Consider the following 25,888-nt stretch of genomic DNA (forward strand, 5'->3'; position numbering starts at 1 on the left):
GACTAGACTTAAACAAGTATCAAATAAATTGTGGCTAAATTAAGTATTTGTAATTTAGGACTATTCAACATCAAACAAAAGATAAGTATGTAAGCAATAGATATGAACCCCAAGAGAAGACTATAAAAGCTTATTAACTTTCCCCAAAAAAACTAAAGAATGCTTTGGGAAGAAAACATGTACATTTCTATTAGTATATCTATCTTACAACAAATTAAATATTCACTGATTCACAATCACATTTTTTATTTTTATTTTTTGAAATTTTATGTTTATATTACCCATACAATTGTAACCCCCTTATTTTGACCCCAATACCTCCTTTCCCTTTGCCCCTCCCCCCCCCACAGTGTGTCTCTGGTTCATAGTTGTTTGTTGATTTTGATTTTTTCTTTCTTATAGTTATTCTTTTTCCTGGTCTCTTATTTAGGTTTTCTAGATTCCTGCTATGAGTTAGTTAAAACATTTACAAGCCCAGAACTGGGTAAATAATAACATTGAAATAATTCTTTAAAATTAAATTAAGAATAATCAGGGGAAAAAAGTAGAAAACATCAAAAAATAAAACATTTCAGATACAGCTAATAAACTGTTACTTTTTTCAACCAAATTTTAATACATACCAATTATAGTCATCTGGAAGAGAAGAATATGTAGACTTACGACAAATACAATATAAAGCTCCATCTGCAAAAATCCCAAGCAGTAAAATAGATTTAGTTAATTTAAGCATAAGTTGTCACATAAATGTAAAGCTAGCTTCACACATTCAAACAATATTTAGAGCTTCTTCATTACTATGTTCCCTATTGCCTATTAACAAGAAAAATAATTACCAACCTGCCTTTAAAATGTTAATTTCTACAGAATTAATATTTTTAAAATATCTGACATTTCAGCAAGAGAAAGTTCTGGATATGAAAAGTATCAGAGATTCAAAACACGTTTTATTGCACTTTATTTTTTTTAAAGATTTATTTACTTAAGCATACAAGAATTGGGGTATAGGCCAAAGGTGAGGGGGGTGAGATGATTCACCAGAGACAAAGGAGGGAGCAGAACAGGCAGATCTACTGAAAAACACTGCTGAAGCGAGCAGTGGGCGAGACAGGAGAGATCTGATGTACCATGTGGGTTAGCTCTCTGGCAGGGGATTGAACTCAGGCTGCAGTGGGTGGCGATAACTTGACAGTGCTGAGACTTTAACCCCTGTGCCACCAGGTAGGCCCGCACCTTTTTTTTTTTTTTTTAAAGATTTATTTATTTATACAAGCACTGGGTACAGTCAGAAGCGCGGGAGGGTGAGAGAATTCATCAGAGCCAGAGCGGGGAACAGAACAGACAGACCGACAAAATACACTGCTGAGGGGAGCAGCGGGCGCGGCAGGAGGGTTCTGTGCGCCTTGTGGGACCCTTGCTGGTGGCCAGGGATAGAAAAGGCGCTGCAGAGGCTGCAGATGGCTTCGTAGCCCAGCACTCAACCGCTGCACCACCGAGGGAGGCCCGCACTTTTTTTTAATTGCCCTTCACAGATAATGTGTTTTTTACAAACTGAGGATTATGACAATTCTACTTCAAGCAAGTTTATCGGTGCCATTTTTCCCAACAATATATGCTTACTTCATGTCTCTGTGTCGCATTTTGGTAATTCTCATGATATTTCTAAGTTTTTCATTATTACATTAATATCTACTATGGAGGCCATATAAAACAAAAAATTTAACTGATAAATGTGTGTTCTGACCAGTCATTCCCCTGTCTCTCTTTCCCTTTGCCCAGGCTTCCTGGTTTCCCAAGACACAACAATACTGAAATTAGGCCACTTATTGCCTGACAATGGTTTCTAAGTATTTAATTTAGAGGAAGTCTCTCAAATTAAATCAAAAGTTGATTAAGCGTAGTGTGGAAGCCATGTCAAGAGCCAAAATAGATGAAAAGTTAGACCTGTTGCATCTAACAGCTAACCATGTTTTAAATGCAAAGAAAAAGTTCTTGAAAAAAGAAAAATATAAAACAAACAATAAAAAAATAACAACAAAAGGGGAAACGTTCTTGAAAGAAATTATAAGTGCTACTACAATGAACACATAAATGATAAAAAAGTGAAAGCTGTATTGCTGATCTGGAGGAAAAGTTATTGGTTTGAATAGAAGATGAAACTAGCCTGAACATTACCTTAAGCCGAAGCCTAAGCCACAGTAAGGCTGTAACTCTCTTCAATTCTATAGACTGAGAAAGGAGAAGAAACTGCTAAAGAAAAATTTGAGGTTGGTTCTTGAAGTTTAAGGAAAGAAGTGGCCTCCACAACATAAAAGTGCAAGATGAAGCAGCAAGTGCTAATGTAGAAGCTGCAGTGAGTTATTCAAAAAATCTAGTTAAGATAATTGATGAAGGTAGCTACACTGAATAAGAGATTTTCAATGCAGACATAATAGCCTTATATTGGATAAAGGTGCCATCCAGAACTGTCATAATTAGAAAAAAGTCAGTGACTGGCTTCAAAGAACAGGCAGACTCTACTGTTAGGAGCTGATGCAGCTGGTGAACTCAACGCTTATTTATATTCCAAAAATCCTAGGGCCCTCAAGAATTATGCTAAATCTACTCTGTCCATGCTCTATAAAAGGAACAAAGTCTGAGTGACAGCTCATCTGTTTACAACATGGTTTCCTGAATATTTAAAGCCCACTATTAGGACCAACTATACAGAAAAAGAGATTCCTTTCAAAATACTGCTGCTTCTGGACAATGCATGTGGTCACAAAGGAGTTCTGATGGAGATGTGTAAATAGATTAAAGCTGTTTTCATGCCTGCTAACACAATATTCAACCTGCAGCCCATGGATCAAGGAGTAAACTTCCACTTTCAAGTCTTATTATTTAAGAAATAGAATTTGTGGGAGTCCCCTGATGGCGCAGGCAGTTGAGCTCAACGCTGTGAAGCTGTCCGCAGCCTCTGCAACACTGACTCGATCCCAGCTGGCTGGCGAGGGTCCCACATGGCATGGCAGACCTTTCCTGTCGCACCCGCTGCTCCCCTCAGCAATGTATTTCGTCAGTCTGCCTGTTCTGTTCCCCGCTCTGTCTCTGGTGAATCCTCTCACCCTCCCATGAATCTGGCCTGTACAATGGTTCTTATATAAATAAGTCTTTAAAAGAAATAGAATTTGTAAGGTTATAGCTGCCATAAAATAGAGGTTCCCCTGATGGATCTGGGCACAATCAATTAAAAATCTTCTGGAAAGGATTCACCATTCAAGATTCCATTAAGATCACACATGATTCATGGAAGGAGTCAAAATATCAACATTAACACAAGGTTGGAAAAAGTTGATTCCAACCATCACGGATATACCTTTAAGGATTCAAGACTTAAGTAGAGGAAGTAATTGCAGAGGTAGTAGAAACAGCAAGAGAATAGAATTAGAAGTGGAGCATGCAAATGTGAATGAATTGCTGTAAGTTTATGATAAACCTCTGGTAAGGAGTTGCTTCTTATGGATGAGCAATGAAAGTCATTTCCTGAAATAGAACCTGCTCCTAATGAAGATGCTGTCAACACTGCTGAAATTATAAGAAAAGATTTAGAATATTATATAACTTTAGCTGATAAAGCAGCAGCAGCAGCGTTTCAGAGCACTGACTGATTTTGAAAATTCTACTATGAGTAAAAATGCTATCAAACATCACACGCTACAGAAAAAATTTCATGAAAGAGTTAGTCGATGTGTCAAACTTCATTGTGGTCTTATTTTCAGAAACTGCCATAGCCCCCAACCTTCAGCAACTTCCAAGCATAACTTTTACATGACTCGCTTTATTTGCAATAGTCGCTTTACTGCGGCGGTATGGAACCAAATCTTCAATATCTCTAAAGTGTATCTGCAATTAGGACTGTTGCCAAAGTTAACATCGATCAATCCAAGGCAATTCAATCTGCCAAAAAGAATTTCAAAGCAGTTAGCTCTCCGTAACTAGTAAGCTACTCTTGTAACATATCTATATATGTACAGCCTGTAAGTTTTATGTATGTACGTATGTGTGTGTATATATATATAATTGCATTTTGATAAGATCTATAAAAGCTGATAGTCCCACTTAACTTTCAAATGCTCAGTATTTTAAGTTACTACATGAAAGGAGGTACAAGAGAAAGTATATTGGACTAATTAACATGCAGAGCATCAGGTTCTGATCACAGCTCTCATTTACCAGATTTGCTACTTTGGGTAAGTTTCTAAGAGCCTGAGAACTCAAGTTCTTTCATCTTCAGAAAGAAATAATACCACATGGCTTACCACATATATTAATCAAAGTTATAAATATCAAATGGTTTAATATGCTTAAAAAACCACAATGTTCTACAATGCTAAGTTGACTATATGGAAAGTTTTAAATGCCTCTTCTGGAATATAGGCCTTTTTATTTTTGCTCAATGAACTCTTTCACTTAATCATGGTTTTAATTTGCCTCTAATCATGTCCTCCTTTTTCATTAAAAATAACAATAATGCTTTGCCTTCAATGAGAGGACTGACTAAATAAAAGAATAAGGGACGTCAGAATGCAAGAAGTTAGGTAGTTAGGAGAATTAAGTGATCATGTGATAATATAATAATTTTCTGGGATAATCTAAATTAATCCTTAGTTAACTAGATAGTTTGAAAACTATAATTCACTCAGATCATTTCAATAAACATTTATTTAGGGCCTCCCTGGTGGCACAGGGGTTAAAGACACAGCACTATCAAGCTATCACCAGCCACTGCAACATGAGTTCAATCCTCAGTCAGGGGGATAACACACATGATGCAAGAGACTTCTTTTGTCTCCTTCAATGCATGCCTCAGCAGGGAATTTCAGTACATTTGCCTGTTCTGCTCCCCACTCTATATCTCTGTTGAATCCTCTCCAACCCTGAGACCTCTGACCTATACCCCAGTTCTTGTATGCACAAATAAATAAATCTTTTTAAAAAAATTTATTTATAACCTCTCATATATGGGAATCACTGAAGAAAACAAAATAAGACACTGTAAAATTTGCAATTTCAAGGTAAAGTACATATAGACAATTTTTACTTATCCAGGGACAGATTAACGGATTTTCAAATTAACTTGAGGGAGAACTAATGGTTGTTTCAGGACACAGACTAGGTAAATGCTGATTAAGTCTGATTTCCCATCAGTCTTTGGGTTGGGTTCCTGCCAAGGCAAAGCGGAAGATAAGCAGCAGGGGTATCTCTCCTAAGTCTCAACAAAAATGCTCCTAGATAATCAAAAGCTGACTATAGTTTATTTTCACTCTGATTTCTTGTTTATATCTAAAGTCTCTTAGCAATCTCTTCTTCTCTTAGAAAATACTTTCACTTATATTCTTTACTTTAGTCTTCAAACACTTTCCCCCTTAAACAAACATTCAATTACAAATGGATAAACAGGAAACACGAAGGAAGAGATTAAGGTCACAAGCAGAGAAAGTTCATTATCACACACCTGCTCTCAGCTAAATCCCAGTTAGTCTACACAAATAAACTGTTTGATCCATACCACCTACCCTATATTTATACATATAAATACACACACACACACACACACACACACACACACACACACACGGTTGATCATCTTTTAAATGCATAAATGGAATCTTACAATAGATACTGTGCTGTGACATGCTTTTTACCACCTTCAATGTGAAGATCTTTGCATGTTGGTAATAGCTGTGAAAGTCATAGTAAAAATGTATCAAATTTATTCATTTTCTTGATAGACAGTGTAGTTTTCTCTCCTTTCCATAACTGCGAACATTCTTGCTATTAAGTATATACAATAATGAAATGCTTTACATTTTCTATAATAGACATGTACTTCTATAATATTTGAAAAACTTAAGTCTTATAAACATTTAAAAAAAACCCCACTTACTTTGAATTGGAAATAAATGTTTCAAAATAGTTCTGTTTGATATGGCCCATTTTACTGCTGCTAGTGCCATGGTGAATCAAGAACCTATTTTCATCCCTGCTTAAGAGATAAAGAAACAAAAAATGATACCTCTGGTAAGTTAAAATGACACAATATATTGAATATTAAAAGAACACGATAGGAATTCTTACCTAGAACTACAGTCACATAAGTAAGACTTTTAAACAACTTTCCATTTTCATGCAATATAGGACAAAGAGCCAGCCCCATCGTCAACATACAAGATTACCACCAGGTCCTTTACCATTTCTCTTAAATGCAAACTTCTCAGCACCTAGCGCAGTTCTTTGCACCTAGAGTACTCACTCAGGGCCTCCCTGGTGGCACAAGGGGTTAAGACACAACCTGTGAGGCTTGCTGCAGCCACTGTAGCACAAGTTTGATCCCTGGCTGGAGAGATACCCCACATGGCGCAGCAGACCTCTTCTGCTTCGCCTGCTGCTCCCCTGGCAGTGTACTTCGGTCCATCAGCCTGTTCTGCTCCCCACTCTGTCTCTGGTGGATCCTCTCATCCCCCGCATCTCTGGCCTATACCCCAGCTCTTGTATGCATAAATAAATAAATCTTAAAAAAAAAAAAGAGTACTCAGTAAATATATAACTACCCTTAGAAATTGTTAGGCACACATATAGTACACAGAGTAACCTTCCATGTTAATATGTCTGTGTACAAGCTCCCAGATACCAAACAAATCTTTCCACTGGAAACAAATCTTTCCAATGTACTTCACTAGAAGTACATTCTGTTTCTGATTAAACAAACATTAAACAAGGTCATTCTTGGTCTATTAAATACAAATTTAGAGGACTACATACAAACACTCGTAAGTCCCAAATAAAATTTTACCATCTTATATAACTTTTAGGTTTTTAACTTTCCAAGATGCTTTCACTACCACTTCATTTTACTTTCATATTAACAATGTGAGGTATCTTTCATTCATGATGAAAGCAAAGTACAAAATTTCAAAGACTTGCTTCCAATAACTTCAGAGCCAGTCATTCACAAAATGCTCGGGGAAGTCAAACGATTTACTTGTCCACTAATAGACAGCAAGGGTGGAACACAAGCCCATGCCTTCTGACCACAAGCTCAGGAACAAAACATTATGCACTCCTGGGAGAGAATTTCGGAGGGTTAAGTCCCTTGGCCTGGAATTCAACCTTGAAGCAAAAGCTGTGGCGAGCTTCGGAGGGCCTGAGGTTGAGGAACCTGGTACCAGAAGCACCAATCTAATAACCATGGGGAGACCTGAAAGACCCACCAAGAGCGGTCTCTGAACCACAAGCTCCGTTAAGCTCTACTGGGCGTCTGGCCGGAGCACGACGAGTCCCAAAGGAAGCGTGCGGCCAGGCGCCCGCCCTTCAGTTGGACACCAGCGGATTTCTCCGGGCGCGAAGGACAAATACATAACCTTAACACCTGCCGATAAACCTTCTGCGCCAACCCAACTTCTAAGGACTCCCTGACCGGAGGAAGAGAGGGTAGCGGTTACCTTGACAGCTGGTCACCACGAGGCCGCCATCTTGCCCCAATCCGGGTGCTCCGAGACGCCTCTCTACGCGCCTTCCGGGCCCGGGAGGCACCCTGGGAAATGTAGTCTCCTCGGGGAAGAGCCCAGGGTGCAGCGCGGCCGTGAGGGTGTAGTCTATGCACTGGGGTGTTTAGTTTCTGCTCTCCGCTGCAACTTTGCCGCGTTACTGCGTAACAAAATCACTGCCTCGCGCACACAAGCTTAGAAAGTAGCAAATGCATTTTAATTTTATACTAAAAAATAGAAGAGGGCCTCCCTGGTGGCGCAAGGGGTTAAGCAACGCACTATGAAGCTATCCGCGGTCACTGCAGCACGAGTTCGAGCCCCCACCAGGGAGATACCCACATGGCGCAGCAGACCTCTCCTGACTCGCCCGCTGCTCCCCTCAGCAGTGTATTTCAGTCATTCTGCCTGTTCTGTTCCCCACTGTGTCTCTTGTAAATCCTCTCACCCCATGCGTCTCTGGCCTGTATCCCAGCTCTTGTATACATAAATAAATCTTTTTTAAAATTAAATTAAATTAAAAATAGAAGAACTCCCGATCTCTCCCTCCGTGGGTGAGTTAAGTTTTATTAAGGATAGAGGCATTTCAGAGAAGCACTGAAGGGTGTGGGGGTGGATTTGATGTTAGAAATGGGGAAGTGTGGATGCCCTCCAACCGGAAAGCCGGGCGTTGCATTCCCAGAACTGCGTTGGCTACTCATTATAGAAGGGAGAATTTGCAAAATTGGAGACCTTGACTTACTATCTTATGGGAAAGAAAAGGTCTCAGGGCTGTTGCACTCTCTTCTAGTTGTCATCAATACTTTTCTCTCACCTGTTGTGATCACTGCCTTACTTTTTACAGGTCTTGAGCAAATATCAACTATCATCTCAGAGAGGATTACATCATTAAAATAGTCTCTCAATGCCCTTCTTTATTTTTCTTCATAACATTTTCCATTACACGACATTATATTTTCATTCGTTTCCTTGGTTAATGTACAAATGTGTTGCTTTTTTACACTAAGAGGCAAGCTCCGCAGGAGCAGGGAACAAGTATCTACCATACTATATTCTTGACACAAACTCAACATCTGGAACTGTGCTTGTTTTTATTATAGGCCTTCAATAGTTATTGAATGAAATGCTTTAGATAGCTACAGACATCCAAGACAGTAGGTCCAGTAGGTCTAGAATACCTGGAAGGTGAGTTCCTGGCTCCCTTCAGTGCCCAGCTCCTGAATGTCAGCATCCTTCTGTGTTCAGAGCCTGGTGGGTAGCCTTTCCTGTGATCAGATGAACAGCCCCCCCCCCCAAAAAAAATTCCTTTTCCTTTTAAGTTAATCTCAGTTTCTAGGCCTGCAACCAGGAAACCTGACTAAAATAACATTCCTCATTTACAATAATTTTATTAATGTTTCTATCCACTCTTCTTGAGGATGATTCAATGTCTGATTTTGCTTCAGTTTTTACCAGCAGAATCTAGTATGGTGCTTGATGTGTAGAAGTCAATCATTAAATTGAATAATTGTGCGAAGCCTTTCCTGTATCTTATACTCTTCACGGTATCTTCCACACACCTACAGAATTTATCACATCAAATTATATACATTTGTTTAAATGTATGTTTCCCTTATTAGAAAGTAAGTTCAAGATCAGACATCCTACCTTGCTCATATTTAAAAGCCAGCTCCTATTGTGGATCTGGCATATAATAGGCAGACAATGAGTGAAGGCAGGAAGACAGGAAAGAGGGAATAGGTGCTAGGCATTATGTTATGAGTGAACACACAGCAAAGAACATGGTACTCCATGCCTTAGAGGGGGACACATGTGGTGAGGCCAATAGATAAACAGATCATTACTGTGAACATTTGTTAGAACATAATGTATAGGATGTTTTGGGAAATACAGAGAAAACTTCCCAGAGGATGGTGAAGACTTCCTGGATGAGAGAGAGTGACCAACAGGCAGACAAAGTAGGGAACCAAGGGTTAAAAAGCAACAAGAAGTGACTGAAAAGGCAATAAGTTGTGAAAATGATGGTGTTAGAGAGTGTGGATGGGATCCATCATAGGCTACTCAAAGTAGCAATAAAATTGTCAGACTGTTGTCTGAGGTTGACTTTGGCAAGTTGTGATGGGAAGTAAGCAGTAGGTTAAAAAAATATATCAAGTGGTTTGGAATGAGAAAATAAGAGGAGGGCCTCCCTTGTGGTGCAAAGGGTTAAGTGTCAGCACTATGAAGCTATCTGCAGCCACTGCAGCACAAGTTCGAGCTCCGGCCAGGGAGCTAACCCACATGGCTCGCCGCCCTCTCCTGTCTCACCCGCTGATCCCATTGGCAGTGTTTTTCAGTCAATCAAGCAGATTAGATAATATGGAAAAGCAACTCTCAAGCTTTGGGCCCTTCAATGGTCCTTAGGGACTTATTTCTTAAAGACACAGGCATGAGACTTGAACTCACAATATGTTGATGGTGAGTGGATGTGGGGTGAGGTTGGGGGTTGACCCTGTATGTTAAGTAGCCTCTGAAATGAGTTTTGAAAACTTTGCTCTAGAGTATGCTGGATGTCAAATCATCATACTCAGCAGAAAAACAAAGTTTTCAAAACATTCCTACTAGTGCCAGAACCAGGTGGACAGTTGTCTACAGAAACCAAGTGACACAACTAAGAGGCATATGAGAAATCAACAGGACTTGAGCTACACAGCTGATGGTGGGGGAAGAAGCAAGATGATGGGAGTGGAATGAAAAGAGTTCTGGGTGGGGTGCCCAGATGGAAAGAAATGGGGAAACCCTTTAGGCTGAGTAGGTCAAGTGAGCAATCACAGGCAGAGTCACAGCAATTGGAGGCGGAGGACATGGAATGCAATCAGTTCTCTTGGGAACCTGTAAGGGTGGCACACGGAGGCAGAGAGAAGAGCCTGGCTTCCAGAGTTCCTGTTCCAGCCAGGCATCTTGCCAAATGTCCTGAGTCACCATCTGCTGGAATCCTGCTTCCATTGGGAAATGGTCCAGTGAAAAGAATGCCCCCTCCTTTACCTTCATAGAAACAGCGTGGAGTCAATGAGGGCTGTCCAGAACCACTCAGTGGAGTGGTATATGCACTTAAGGGAGCGATAAGATTCCAAAATGCCTTGGAAAGCATAAATCATGAAACAAAGTAAACCTTACCACTCAAATTCCCTTGGGCTTCATCTTTTCCAAAGTCTTCTACCTGGAGAGAGTGTTCTTTGGCCCTGGATGATCGTACTCAGATCTACTTACGGCTGGGGTTGTGTTGGCAAAGTTTGTACATACTCAGCTATTTCTGTTGAAGACATGAATATGAGACAGCAGGCGTTTTTGCTTTCTTTTTAAAATCAGTGTACAGCCTTTTCTTCCTCCTCCACCCACTTCCTCCCTGAGTCAGTGTTCATGAACCCTCTTTGCACAGATACCTCTGTCTTGATCGCCCACGAAACAGTTTTCCTAGGCTCTAAAAAACAATAAGGGTACTTGCAAACAAATACTTCTGTCTGATGAGTGTTGCTCATGAATTGAAACAGGGCCCTTATTAAAGATGACTGATACACCTTTTTCAAACTGACTTACTCTGTTTTATCTCTGCAAAGACATTTTGTAGAAAAGCTCTGTTGCTCTCCAAGAAGTCAAGATGAAAAGTTTAGGGATGAATATAAACATACTGTGTTTTCTGGAAACACTCATGTATGGAGTGAATTGGGCCAGACCATCCACAAACAGGTGCTTATTCCAGCCTGTGGTCACCGATTCATTCCCCTGACAAAAATATTTGAGAGCACTAATCTAGCAGACAATATGGTAGGCCCCACTGATACAGGGTGGCAAAGATGGAGGAGAGCCCTGACTTGGAGGAATTAACAAATGTCCTAAGATGGTAGCCACAAGATAAATCATACTTATGCATTTGCCGTTATAGCACCAAAGTAGCAAACCTGAAATATTTGGGTGTGGGGGTGGAGAAGGAGAAGGAGGCAATTAAATAGTGTTCTGAGAAGTGGAAGTTTCTCACAGAACAGGCATCCTCTAATTTCTCCAACATGATTTTGCTTGTTCTTTCCATATATCATAATGCAAAGGCACTGCAGCTTGAGTTCCAGAAGGAACAGATACTGGAAAAAAACATGAATAAGAGCTTGATGAAGAGCCAAAGATTAATTAGGTCAGACTTCTGTGAGTGCCTTGCACTCACTGTTCAGCTTAGTGGAGCTATCTGGTCACTATAATAATTTTTTCAATAGCAAGGACCAACAACTTTTTGCTGAGTTTTGAGTATGTGACATCATTCTTGGACAGCATTTAAAGAACTTTGAATGTTTCTTAGACTGTTGAAATTAGCAAATTGAATTCATATTTTATATTTTGCTTAAAGATTTATTCATGTATGCATACAAGAACTGGGTACAGGCCAGAAGTGCAGTGAGTGAAAGGATTTACAAGAGACAGAGTGGGGACAGAAAAGGCAGATTTACTGAAATGCTCTGCTGAGGGGAGCAGTGGGCGAGACAAGAGAGGTCTGCTGCGCCACGTGGGTCACCTCTCTGGCTGGGGATCGAACTCATGCTGCAGTTGCTGTGGATAGCTTCATAGTGCTGAGACTTAAACCCTTGTGCCACCAGGGAGGCCTTGGATTCTTATTTTATGTTTTGAATAGATAACATTTATACAGCTCAAAATCCAATAGATACAAGATTATGGAGTAAAAACTCTTCCTTTATTTTTTGTCCTCCAACTGCCTAATACTCCTCCCTGAAGGAAAGGATTCAATTAGTTTTGTGGCTCCATATTTTATGGGTAGAGTAAGTAGAATTCTTAACTAGCTTTCTAACTTGAGAATAAGCCTTGTCTCAGCCTTGTAACAACCTGTCCTTCTAGAATATATCCTGTTCTACAAGACTTAGGGTGAATCAGAAGTTCAGGTTTTATTTTCCAGATGAGTATAGTATGAGCTGTTCACAAGGGGGGAAAGGATGAAAAAATAAAAACAAACAACTAGAAGAGACATGAAATGTATAATTTAATGTGTTACTATTCTGAGAATTTCATACTGGTTAACCAATCTTTGCTAAAAGTTAAATTGTCAATTTTTAAAATTTTGGTTTCCTAACGAGAGCTATGTCTGGTTCTATCAAGGTTACAAAAATAATAACCCTTGCTAACTGCTATATAGTGTTCTAAATAATTAATATATATATCATTGAAGCTTGAAAATAACCACACAGTGAAGAAAATAAACAACAGACAAGTCAAGTATATCACAAGTTTCCAAATCTAAATTAAAGCTCCAGAGTCCTCACCTGCCATCTGCCTGACATTAGCTACCCATCTGATAAAGAACCAAAAGAAGGTGTAATCCAGGCCAAATGGATAAATTGCTTTCAGGTCTTAAAGCATCCATAAGGGGGGAAAAACTTGTCTTTCTCTTTGAGACTTGTATTTACAGAGGAGTAACAACAACAACAACCTTGAGCTGAGCTCCAAGGCTCCCTAGGAATTGAAAATGCAGAGAAAAAGGGGGCTACCCAGAGGCAAGGCACCTGAAAAAAATGGCACCCAGCCACTAGGCTCCTGTTATAAACAGTGTTTTTATTGGTTTGGATGAATGAGACCCTTTCTCAGTCTCTGGTTACCGTTAACTATGTTTCTTTTGACCTATCACCCTTCTCTACTGAGTTATTTAGTTCCTCCTTATCTCTGAAAGACTGAAGTCATTAAAACTTCCAAATAATTTGAATTCAAAGGAATAAAGAATGGGATTATAACCCTGTGACATGACTATGTCTCAAGTTAACCAGGGGAAGATTTTGCTCCTCTCTAGGTCCCCAGACCTTTTCCTATTCAGCTGGAAGTAGTTCCAGAAGACGGACATCTGCCTATTGCCTACCAAGAATGAGCCAGGAGGATGGAGACAGAGGAGGGAATTGCGGCGGCCTGGTAACCATAAATTCTTTGTCTTGTCCTGCTTCTCCTTGCTCTGCTCCTGTTTATCTTTTCTTGCGGACAAAACCAGAAAACCAGGTAAAACCCAGCTGAAAAACTAAGATGATGTTGAAAGTAAGACAAGGCTTAAGCCACAACCTCATGACGGTGGTAAAAAGTATGCCCACTGGCATCTTGACAGATCTGGTCAAGACCAAACTTGGAAGAAAAAGTGGTGTGAATGCAGTTGCTGGAAAACCCTACCTATTCCTCTGAAATCCTGCTGTTGCACACCCTTTTGCCTCTCCCATCTTTAGTTCTCCCCTATAAAAGTCCTGGCTTTTCCTCAGTGAAGGGAAATGGCCTTTTGGACAGTAGTCTGCCATGTCCTCATATTTGCTTGCACCTGATTAAACCTGGTGTCTTTTCACCAACCTTGTCTCTTGAGTTTTGCCTTCTGAGTAAGTAGAAGCCAGACACCCAAGAAGCTCCTATAACAAAGACACACAGTAACTTTTTAAAATACATTTTTGTTCTTAATTATTCAAATGATTTTCAAATTTTATGATGCAACAAAATTATCCATTATGTTTAAAATGCAGATTCTCAGGCCTTGGAGACCTAGAAAATTAGAATCTCTGAGGGAAGGGTTTAGGAATCCTTACTTTACTCAGCCCGAGACGTGATTCTAAAGCAGGTGACTTGTAAGCATAATTGGACTAATATACCTGTAATACTTTGTGTTTTCCAAAGTTAGCACAATCATACCTTTCATCATACATACTCTGCAAGTTTCTTGAATCCTGATATTCAAGAGGTGGAGTCCAGGACTCCTACTTTTGTCACTAGGAGGGCTTTTTGTGACTAGTGGCCAATTGATTTTCAAGGCTAAGTCAAAAGAGGGGATTAAGCTTTTGCTTGCTAGAACATTCACTCTTGGAACCCAGGCACCATGCAGCAAGGAAGCCCAAGCTGCCCCAGGGATGCCCACTTGCAGAGGAATTAACAATACCAACTTGTCAACTATGTGAACCATCTTTGAAGTTGATTTGGCCTCAGTCAAGCTGCTCAGGCTGACATAGCATGAAGCAGAGTGCTTCCTGTCAAAATTGCAGGTTAAAAAGCTAAATAAATGACTTATTATGTTAAGCACTAAGTTTGAACTGGTTTGTTATGCAATATTAGATAACTTGACCAGTATTCTTCTAACCAATTGTCACATTCCGCCTTCCTATAAGAGTGAATATCCTTGGGCCCTCTCTAAAATATTCTGAAAGTATCCCTGTCCAATGTCATTTACTTTCTCAGATTTTTCTAGTCATCAACCACTCATTTCAGATTTCTGGTTATTTTAAGTTCTCATTATTTATGCTAAGGTTGGTTTCTCATCTAAAAAAGGACTGGTTATAAGAGTTTACCCTATATACTTTATAATTATACCGCGATAACCCATGTAATCATTTAGCACTGTGCCCAGAACACTTTTTTAATTGTGCTTAGTAGGTTTCTTGCTCTCATAGTTTCTATTTCTTTCTTTTTTTTTTTTTAAAGATTTATTTATGCATACAAGAACTGGGGTGTAAGCCAGAGGAGGGCATGTGTAGGGTGAAAGGATTCACCAGAGACAGAGTAGGGGGCAGAATAGGTGGATCTACTGAAATACATTGCTGAGGGGAGCAACTGTGGAGGCAGGAGAGGTCTGCTGTGCCATGTGGGTGGAACTCTTGCTGCAGTGGTCAGCGGTGATAGTTGGATAGCGCATCTTTAACCCCTGCACCACCAGGGAGTCCCATGTAGTTTCTTTTTCTTTAATGCTCTTTTTCTTTTATAGCTCAATGCTATTTCCTATGCCTGGTGTGTTCTTCCTTGAAGAGTTAGTTTTACTCATTCTTTAGGACTCCACTTCTCTTTTAGAAAACCTTCTCTGACTTAAGCTATTTATGCCTCTTCCCTCAAAAGCACATTATAAGAATCTATGATAGTGCGTAACACACTGGATTGCAATTAATTGTCTCCATTTTTCACTAGACTTCCTGGAAGGGTGTCAACCTCTTTGTAATCTCACCCACTAACCTAGCACATGGAACACCTTCGTTCAATTCACCACATAGGAAACACTGTGGTTAAGCAGTTAAGGGGTCCATGTTTTGGCAGAACTACCTGAGGACAAAACAGTTCCACTTCCACACAACTTTGAAAAAAGTCTCATTCGTAAAGTGGAGGCTAAAACCTTTCTATGATGAATGTGAAAACGAAGTAAAACAGTATCTGCAAGAAGCCTATCCCACAGCAGTCAAGCATCAGGATGTCATGTAAAGCTCCCCCAACAACCTCACTTTTGCGCATCCTCACTGTAATCCTCCTTCAGGTAGGATAAGGTAGGGTAATTTTTCTTTCAAGGATCATTCTGGACTCCCTAGTTCTTTCTTAGGTCAATCCTCCAGCTAGCAACTCTGTGTCTTAACTACTAGGTTCTGACTTTCAAAAGTCACTTTTTTTTTTTTTAAAAGATTTCTTCATTTATGCATACAAGAGCTGGGGTACAGGCCAGAGATGGGGTGGTGGTGGTGGTGAGAGGATTCACCAGAGACAGAGTGGGGAGCAGAAGTAGACTGACTGAAATACACTGTTGAGGGGAGCAGCGGGCAAGACAGAAGAAGTCTGCTGCGCCATGTGGGTATCTCCTTGGCGGGCCTGGGATCAAACTCGTGCTGCAGGCTTCAGATTGCTTCCTCGTGCGGTGCTTCTTCACCCCTTGCGCCACCAGGGAGCCCTCAAAAGTCATTCTTTTCCCTCGCGCCCAACATGCTACAAGTTCTTGAGTTTCTCGGGGTCTGTGGGGTGTGTCAAAGGCCCGATTCAAGGGAAATTTAAACATGGCAACTCTCAGGCTAGTGCTTTCCGGGGTAACTTTCGAGACCCCCAGTCAGGAGTTTTGCTACCGAGTCTCCGTCCTCCCTTCCCTCAGAGGAAGAAGCCGGCGCGTTCACCCGCCGAGGCCGTTCGCTGCCGCGCCCAGGCCGCGCGCAACGCGGTCAAGCAGAGCGAACGCCCGCCGCAACACACGAACGGGCCGCGTCGGCGCCTGGGCCTCTGTTACGTCGCCCACCGGCGCGGGCGTGGCGCCCATAAGGGGCCCGCGGGGCGCCGGCCGGTCGCCCGGTCCCTCCCTCGCGCGGCAGGCTCGGCCACGGGCGCCGGAGCCCCCCGTCGCCCCGCGCCGCCCCGCGCCACCTCCCCCAAGTCCCTGCCCCGCCGCGGCGCGTCACTTCCGCCACCCCTGAGCGGGGCTGGGGCGGGGAGCGCGGGGGAGGGGGCCAGGTCCGAGGGAAGCCCGCCCGCGCCCGAGCAGGGACTACATTTCCCGAGGGGCCTCCGCGGCAGCAGCAGCAGCGGCGGGCGCGGCAACGTCCCCCGGAAGTGGAGCCCGGGACTTCCACTCGTGCGTGAGGCGAGCGGAGCCGGAGACCAGACCACAGGCCGAACTCGGGATCTGACAAGATGGCCGGGCTGCCCCGCAGGATCATCAAGGTAACCGCCCAGGCCGGCCTCCCGCTCCCCGCTCTGCTCCGGCCCGGCCGGCGGCCCGGGCGGCGCGGCCTCTCGCTTCCTCCTCCCCCGCGGCCCGCGCTGGGAGGCCCGAGGCGGCGCGGAGAGGGTCTGGCCGCCGCGGCGAGGGAAGTCGGGCGCTGGGGAGGGGGCGCCGGGGAGACTTCCGGCCGCGGCGGGGCAGCCGGGCGGCGGGGACCCGGGGCTTCGCGGCGGCCGCCCGGCGCGCGGGCGGGCCTGGCCTGCGTTCTGTGGCGGGGTCGGGGCTGCGGGGCTGCGGGCTCTGGTCTTGGGCGCGGGCCAAGGCGGCCTCGCCGACCACCCTCGGGCGAAGGCCGCGGGCGCGCGGGAATCGCGGGGCGACTCCGTCCCCGGCCCGGGGTAGTGGCCGGACGCGGCCCCTGCACCCCGGAGCCCCCCTTCTTGGCCCCGGCGGGAGCGCGGGGGTGCGACAGCCCTGCGATCAGAATGAATGAACCGGGAGGGTGAAGCCGGGCGGGGCCCTGGGGCCCGGGAGGGCCGCGAGCCCTGCGGCTGCCGGGGCAGCTTCAGCCCCTGGGCCCGGGGTGCAGGGACGTGGGGGGCGCAGGAACGTGGGGGGCTCCGCGCCCCGCTGCGCCCGCTTCCGCGACCTCCGATAAAGACGCTTCCGCTTGTTATCTGCGCGAAGTGATTTTAACTCTGGTCGGTAAACTCTTTCGGAACAGTTTCTGTTGGAAGGAAATAGTTTAGCACCCGACGAGGGTGGGAGGGCGCAGGTATGGGGTGTCTTGTGAAATCTTTTTGCCTCTAGATTTTGTGCGCTTTAATTATTAAACCGTCCTCTGGCTATGAATACTTTGGCGGGTACATATGGAACTCAGGAAAAAACTTAATTTTTTTAAACTGCTCCGATGTGAAGTTTGTTGCAGTCCACACCCCTCCCCCCCTCAAAACCTTGAGGGTTTTTGTCAGTTTTAGTGAAGGAAATAAGTGGAACCGCTGTTGCTCAATATGCGAGTTGAAGTCATTAAATTGCAGCATCGTTTTGTTTGCTATAAGCTGATGCACGTGTAGTTAATCAAGTTCTGAAGTTTTGATGGAGATGCATGCTAAGTGGAAGACTTGTTGGAGGATGATGTATTTTGCTTTTATACAGTTGCTATTAAATAAGTATGAAACGGGAGGTGTCACTTACCTAAAGGTGCTGGATTTAGAGGAATAAGGCGTTTCATGAGGTAGAAATTCTTAGAAATTAGAAAAGTGGACCAGGTTTTCATTGTGCGCTGGAGTCTCTAATATGAAAGTTCACAGTGTGAAATTGGTGTTATGGGTTTGTCTCAGATTCTAAGGCTAAAGGCCTTGGAAGGCAGCCTTACAGTGTGGTTTTGTTATGATGCAGTCATGTGGCCTGGATGGTCATGTTTATTGAGGTCCCATTTGAAAATGAGGGGTGGATGAAAGGAGCTGGTCATCAGGTAGCCACAAATTTTTATTTACTCTTAGGTTATCAACATAACTACAAATTGATAATCGAGATAAGTCTAAATACGCAGTAAACGAAGATTTTTAACTTTTTTTCTTGATTCTGGGATACTCTGCAGTAATATGAAAGCCTTGGGTGACCAATTCCTTGTGGAACCTTGTTTATAAACTTACAGAAATGATAGAGGGCAATAAATTGAAGTCCTCATAACACAATTCATATGGCGAACAGTAATTTAGTTTACACTAAGTGTTTACTTTTTATCATTTAAACTAATATAGTGGTAACTCACAGAACTTGACAGTATCTCGATAGCATCTCTGTAATCAACAGTGCCTTGATTTGGGTTTTATCTGTAGAAAGTTAGGTGGTTTTACTTTAACGCCATTTATAGCCTAAAAGACCTATTTCAGTCTCTAGGAATGAGAAGATTGTTTTTTTCTAGTGTCCCTGCTTTTGTATCATTTAGGTTTTTCCATAACAAGTGAAAATGAAGTGAGTCTCTTCTCTGTCAACCACAGTGCAAGTTCTGTGTGGAATGTCTTGGTAACTGACTCTACTGTGCTGAGTGATGGGAACGTATCCTTCATTAAGCAACTATTGATATGGTTTTGCCTCTAAATGGTCATCATTTACATTGCAAAATCTTCAACATTAGAGGCCTACAGTAAGCTCGTGAAATAGAAAATATGTTTTATGATCTAAAACCCCACCAAACTACTTTCCTATTCCTAGGGTCTTAAAATTGGCAAGAGGCAGAACTTGGATCTTGACTCAGTGTGACCTTTCCCTGTCTCTTGTCATGAAAATGACGTGTATGTAACCATGCCAGTGAACTGGAAAGAATTATAGTAGCATAAAATGATTTTTAAGACTTAGTATTCAACTAGCTGTCCCATTCAGGTAATTATGTACAATCCGGTAGCAAATTCTGTAGACTTGACTTAAAAGATAACCAGATAAGAATCAGACATATCCTTGCCTCCCCCCTGTGCCCCAACCATTGTTCCATTCCATCATTTATTGCCAGTCCCACTGTCCTGCTTAGAAGGAAACTAATAGCAGCAGCAGTGTTATGGGTTTGATATGATGTAGATCATATCACTCCCCTGCACAGAACTGTGCAAAGTTCTCCTTTACACTTAGGATAAAATTTTGACCTTTTCTCCTTTAGCTGCAAGACCTGGGATCTCCCTACCCTAGAGGTCAGCTCCTGCTCTTCTTGCTGTAACCTATAAGAGACTAACCTTATTCCAGCCATAGGGCTTCCTGCTGTGTATAGGATTACTTGCTTTGGCTTATTGTTCAGTTTTTGGCTCACATGTATTCTCAGAGTCTGTCTTAACTTTCCTAAAACACAAATTTACCTTTCCTTGGCCCCCATAGTTTCTCTTTTTCTCCACGTTCCTTGCATTTTTATATAGGACTTATCACTACTCAAAGTGTATTATTTACTGTTTATCTCTTCTCTCACTAAAGTTCCATGAAGGCAAGGACTTTTGGACTACTTGGACATTGTTCTAATTCCTAGAATGCATAGTAGGTACTGAAATATTGATTGAATGAATGAATGCGCTTTGGAAGAAAGCTTTAGGAGAGTTAGTTATTCTATGTCATATCTTCACTTTGTTTTTGCCCTGTAGAGTCATTTTGAACCCATGTCTGAGATGGAAGTTAGTCTAAATTCTACCCATAAATTCACTAAAAACCAAATCAATTTTATAGGTGAGGAGGAAAACCTTTGAAAGATTTTAAAGCTTACATAAAGAAAATTAATGGGCCTCCCTGGTGGCGCAGCGGGTTGAGCACAGTGGTGTGACGCTGCCCACAGCCTCTGTAGAGGGGGTTCGATCCCGGCTGGCCAGGCGAGACTCCTACAGGGCGCAGCAGACCTCTCTTGTCGTGCCCACTGCTCCCCTCAGCAGTGTATTTCGGTTGTCTGCCTGTTCTTTTCCCCACTCTGTCTCTGGTGAATCCTCTCACCCTCCCACGCCTCTGGCCTGTACCCCAGCTCTTGTATAAAAATAAATCTTTTTAAAAAAAGAAGGGCCTCCCCTGGTGGCACAGGCGGTTGAGCACCACGCTGTGAAGCTGTTCACAGCCTCTGCAGCACCCGTTTGATCCTGGCCCGCTGGCGAGGGTCCCACATGGTGCGCCCCCGCTGCTCCCCTCAGTGTATTTCGTCAGTCTGCCTGTTCTGTTCCCCGCTCTGTCTGTGGTGAATCCTCTCACCCTCCCTCGCATCTGGCCTGTACCCCAGTTCTTGTACAAAAATAAATAAATAAATCTTTAAAAAAAGAAGAAAATTAAGACTCATCTCTCCTTCTGCATTCCAGTTCCCTTCCCCCGACAACCATTATTTCTATAGAGTATCCTTCCAGAAAAGCCAGAGACTGGTGCGTGTATGTTAGGCCTATTCCTTTCTTCTCCATGCAAATACTGTGATTCCCCCACCCCACTCATCCAGTATATCTTTCGGGTGGCTCATTTTTTTTAGAAAGGTCTGTCTTGTGGAACCTGTGGTAGACCTTAATTTAACTAGTTGCTTATTGATGACTTAGATTGCTCCCACCATTTTGCTATATAAACAATGCTGTAATGAATAGTCACATATATATATATATATATATATATATATGGTAGTATACATGTGCAAGTTATACTGAATCTGTGCAGTCCAGATTTTTCCTTTTTCTCTCTTTCCTAGGCCAGAACTAGTGTCTGAAAGTGACTGAGCAATTAGAGCTTAAAGTCACCTAGGTAAAAAGAATCTAAAATAGGAGGTCCTCCCTAATCCTCTGTAATAAAGAAGCAGCAGCTATTTTGGGAACAAATATAATGATATGGGTAACTGTGGCACTGGTCAAAATAAATTTATTTCGGCTTTATATGTTACATTGACAGTGATAATTGCTTTGCCTTCTCAAAATTAATAATGAAAACAATAAAATAAAGCCTTATCACACAGCACTTACCAAAGGAATTGACTTACTTGATTAAAACCTAGCAGACCAATATGCTAAGATGAGAATTTTACCACTTTTTCCTAAATTTATTTTTCTATTTGGAAAGGCTTAACTTTAAATTCTTATAACATGACATGATCTGACTTTGCATTGAAACTTGAGTTATTTATTTTTCACTTTAATAATTTTGATTATTAAAAATACAGATACCACTTTTTCCCTATCATTATTTGAAAGTCACTCATTTAATGTATTCTAATAGATAAGGTAGTGTTTTTCCCCCTCATCAGAGCATGGCATTTTTATTAAGGAAAAGGGAAAGATACAGATGGGAAGTCTTAAAAGACATGATCTGCAGATAAGCTAGTTTTTAGGAAGAAAAGTGATTCAGAAAATTGGCCCATTTTTAGGTGCTGAAAATCTTTGACTAATGATTTTTTCCCCTATTTTTTGAAAAAAGGTATGAAAACGCCCATGATGAAGATGAACTTGTTATGGCTTTCATTTAAAACATCCTTAGGAAACAGATGAGCTTCTATAGTAAAAATTTGACTGGCAATAATGTGGTTCTTAACTCTTTTGTTTGTTCCGATTCAACAATTTTCTCACTTTCCTAGGACAGTAAGCCATAATTTTTGTTTATGACTTCTGGGTATTCAGGTTCTTGATGTAGCTTATTTGTAAATTCCCTTCCTGTCTATGGATTCTGGGATAAGAATCCCTGGATTGCTTTGAGAGGTGATTAAACTTTGATGCTATAAAGATACTGTTTAATATGCTACCTAATGTTTTGATTTTGAAGTGTGGGCATAATTGAAAGTAAGTTAAAAATAGCAGTGAGTGTAGTGTTATTTTTTAAAGTTCCTGTGTCAGCCATTTTGTCCAGTCTAGATTGATTGACTCACAAAATAGAAACTTTTATCAAATTACCCAGCACTTTCTGAGTATCCCCCATGCTAGGTGATAATGATATTCATTTGCTTTGTGAATACCTGAGTCTTTTCCACACTTGTTACCACTTACAGCCATAGAGTTCTACTCTTTGGAAACACCATCATTTCCTCCTCTGATGAGACCATAGTTCAAAGAAGTTGGGTTATTAAAATTTCTGACTTGTAACTCAGTACCTTTGCCTTTCCCCCATATTGTGTAGATGGATTTTAAAAATAACTTAGCAGATTCAAGTAGTATGGATTCTGAACATACATTTAAATCTGTTATGAGGTATGATTGCATATGCACTTATAGTAATAAATTGTAGAAACATATTGATGAGCATCCAACTTGGGGCTTTAAATGTTACAATTCTGCTCCTTAAGTTCTGATGTAGGTGATTAATCACTGTGTTACATAATTTTGCTTTCTAAAAGCAAAAGGTATCTGAAAGGCATAGCATATGTAGTAATGTTATATCAAGAAATAATTTTTTTGTATGAAAAGTGAGTTGAACTGGTAATATTTTTATATGGTTGAAATTTTCTTTGCAAATATAGTACATTAGGGACATCATAGATATGTGGATTAGATGGACTAATAGGGAATCAGTTAATTCCAGCCAAAATCTTAGCAACTTTTAAAATGCTTACCAAGTGAAGTGTATTTTTTTTTTTTTTTTTTTTTGGTTAAATACAGTCATCTTTAATTTGTAGATTAGAGGGATGTAGTAGCATCACTGTAGTCTGAGAACGCAAGAGTAAGAACTGTGGTCCTTGTGGGTCTGGGGGCAGAAACCATTATTGTGTGGTTGGAAGAGCTGGATAACTGGTTAAGAGCCCTCAGAGAATCAACAGAAAGAATTCTTTATCCAGTCTTTCAAGAGCTACACCACACCATTCAGACACTTTATATTTGTTACAATCCTGGATGTAACTATTGTAAAATCCCCCAAGGGCACTTAGGAATAGAAAGTTTTATAGTTCTAAATTGGCCTGTAACTCAGAGGTTTCTAAATAGGATTTCAGTTATAATAAATATAAAGTATTTTTAGACATTGGTTTCAGAAATCTAGCGTTGACATGTTTTGCCTTTTAATTGGTTTTTTCCATCTTCAGATTTTCAAACTCCTTTAAATGCTATCATATTATTCATGACCCTTAAGGATAGTTGAGATTACATCTTCATCTCCTTCACCACCTTACTGTGTGGCATAGGCAAAAGTGAGTTAGTTATGCTGATAAGAGCCCAAGACCAACTTTCAGTCTTCTATAACATTCTTTCTATTAAACATTCACGACATTTTTTTCCATTCAATTAAATGGACATTTATTGAATACGTGGTAAATATTAAGGGCTAAGCCACGTGCAACCTGATATGGAAAACATAGTAGTAAAAGAGGAAAGTGCATTGAGATGTGCTATGAAAGAAGAGTTGTGTGGGATTTACCATAGACCAAGGATGAAGGAAAGGTATGTGTTGAAGGAAATTATTTTAAACTTAAAAGATGGACATTGGAATTGGGACAAATGGAATAGCAGGTATGAAAGCTGTAAGAGGAGAGAAAAGTAGCACCTATTCTGGAAATCCAGTGAGATGGATGGATAGTATCTTTTATTACTAGTGTTCTGTCAAGGACTGCGGTTAATTTTAAATTCAGAGAGTTGGCATCAAGAACTGTTGTTCAAATAAAACACTGTTAAATTTTGCATTGTTAAATCCAGGCTTAGTCTCTGAATCATAATTTACCACAATATGATGTGGCAACCATTCTTCAGGTGTATTTTTAATTATCATACAATTTTTATACAGTTCCTATTACCTGAATATGGCATCTTATTGTGCACTTACTATGTACAAGTTAGTGTTTTAAGCTTGTTACATGTGCTGATTTGCTTAATTCTAGCAGCAATCCTGTGATGTGGATATTAGTATTTTCCTTAATCCTTGCACGGAGGGATTAAGTAGTTGGTGGAGCTGTTATAAACCCAGGCAGTGTGATTCTCTGGACGGAGGGCACTGTAGATGACATTCACCCAGGACATACCTGTCCTATATAATAGCTGACTGTGCATGTATTTTGTGTTTCATCATTTGGACAAAGAAGTGGAAACAGGTTCGTTTGTGGAGTAAATACTTAACTTTCTTGTTTTGTTTTCTCAGTTCTCCTTATTGTAGTTTAATTAGAAGTTTTTGCACAAGTGAGTCCCTATTTAGTAATATAGTTTGCTCTAAAATGGAATGCCTCTGATCTGGGGTGGCATACAGCTCTTCTGCTCACCTGGGTCTCTGAATTGGGGAAATTTGGAGTTCTGGTAGAAGGGATTGATGATTAGCTATTTCTCTTTTTCTTAGTTATTAACAGCACAATACATTCGAGGTGTCACTGCATGAGACTATAATCTCTCTGTTAATTTTAAACAATACTTTAAAAAATTCTGTAAGCCACAAAGTAGATTTAGTCTTCCATTCATTTATATATGAAGTTGAATTTTGTGGTTTTTATTCGAGGAGGATATCTGTACCTGACTTAATATTCTCCCATTTGAACAGAAGGAAAGTGCTTTTCCAATGTGACTCTTAGACCTGCCCATGTTATAATTCTTGGTTTGGCTTTAAAGAAAAACAAACAAACCAACCACCAAGCAGTCATTTCTTTTCATAGTTGAAGTCACAGTGATTTACAGCTATGTAGCTTGAAGTTTCTTACCTTTACTTGTAAAAAAGCCATTTCCTTTAAGTAACATCAAAACAAAACAAAAACACTGTCCACCCAGTTTTTGTTGTTGCTTTTGTCATCTTTGTTCAGGTAGAGTTTAAATTACAAGTGTGGCAAGCTCTTCCGTTCCTGCTACTGTGATTAGAGATCTGTGAATACTTGGTCAAACCATGCTTATTTCTTATGAGAACCTCCTTCCATGTAATTTTTTTATTTTGGAGAATAGAACATACAGATTTATTCTGTAGTGGGCAAGACAGAGTTCTGCTGCCTCTCCTTCCATTTTAATTGGGAGGGCTAGTCATGTGTTGCCTGAGAGAGGTAGCAACTAGAAGATATTTTTGTGAACAGTTGTGCACCACAATTATCTGGAGTGTTTATACATCTGACAGTTTAACAATTGTTAATCCCAACTTTCTAAAAAAATTTTTTTACCATCTCCAGATGATTTTAGTGTGCACATTGTGGAAATACTGCCTTTGGGTGTACTTGACTTCAGTGCAAAGGCACATGGAATGTCGAGGATACAAGTAAAATCCTAACAACCAGCGCCTTGTGTAGAAAACAGTATCCAGTGGAAACACCAAAGATAGGACAGTCTTGGTGGGGAAACTCTCAAGATTGGTTTAGGGAAAGAATTTTCGAGGGGAGACATCTGAGCTGAACTTTGAAGGAGATAAGTAGAAGAATGGGGTCGGAGAGAGGAATGTCAGTCATTGCAGGTTAGACTTATGGAACGAGGAAGATGCTGGAGCAGGGCGAGACCACTCCGTGAGTCAGCACTTCTTTGCTGGGCCATAAATACTGCAG

At 41.2% G+C, this 25,888-nt stretch overlaps 2 protein-coding genes across 4 annotated transcripts in view; one reads left to right on the forward strand and one right to left on the reverse strand.

The window, feature by feature from the left end:
• Window positions 1–7,553, reverse strand: part of MRPL42 (mitochondrial ribosomal protein L42) — a 73,187-nt gene extending 65,634 nt beyond the window's left edge. For 2 of the 3 annotated variants that reach the window (XM_054696137.1, XM_037513875.2), the window contains exons 1-3: window positions 7,482–7,552; window positions 5,927–6,022; window positions 624–687 (exon numbers count right to left, since the gene is read on the reverse strand). In XM_054696137.1, the coding sequence (XP_054552112.1) occupies window positions 624–687; window positions 5,927–5,996 (134 nt within the window). In that variant the 5' untranslated portion in view covers window positions 5,997–6,022; window positions 7,482–7,552. Of the gene's footprint in view, window positions 1–623; window positions 688–5,926; window positions 6,023–7,481 lie in introns of all 3 variants that reach the window. The other variant, XM_054696136.1, reaches the window with a different exon arrangement.
• Window positions 7,554–16,775: 9,222 nt separating this feature from the next.
• Window positions 16,776–25,888, forward strand: part of UBE2N (ubiquitin conjugating enzyme E2 N) — a 29,388-nt gene continuing 20,275 nt past the window's right edge. The window contains exon 1 of the mRNA XM_037513877.2: window positions 16,776–16,976. Within this exon, the coding sequence (XP_037369774.1) occupies window positions 16,947–16,976 (30 nt within the window). The 5' untranslated portion in view covers window positions 16,776–16,946. The remainder of the gene's footprint in view (window positions 16,977–25,888) is intronic.

This window comes from Talpa occidentalis, unplaced genomic scaffold (assembly GCF_014898055.3).
Source record: "Talpa occidentalis isolate TD23 unplaced genomic scaffold, MPIMG_talOcc4v2.1 talOcc4.16, whole genome shotgun sequence".
Taxonomy (NCBI): Eukaryota; Metazoa; Chordata; class Mammalia; order Eulipotyphla; family Talpidae; genus Talpa; species Talpa occidentalis.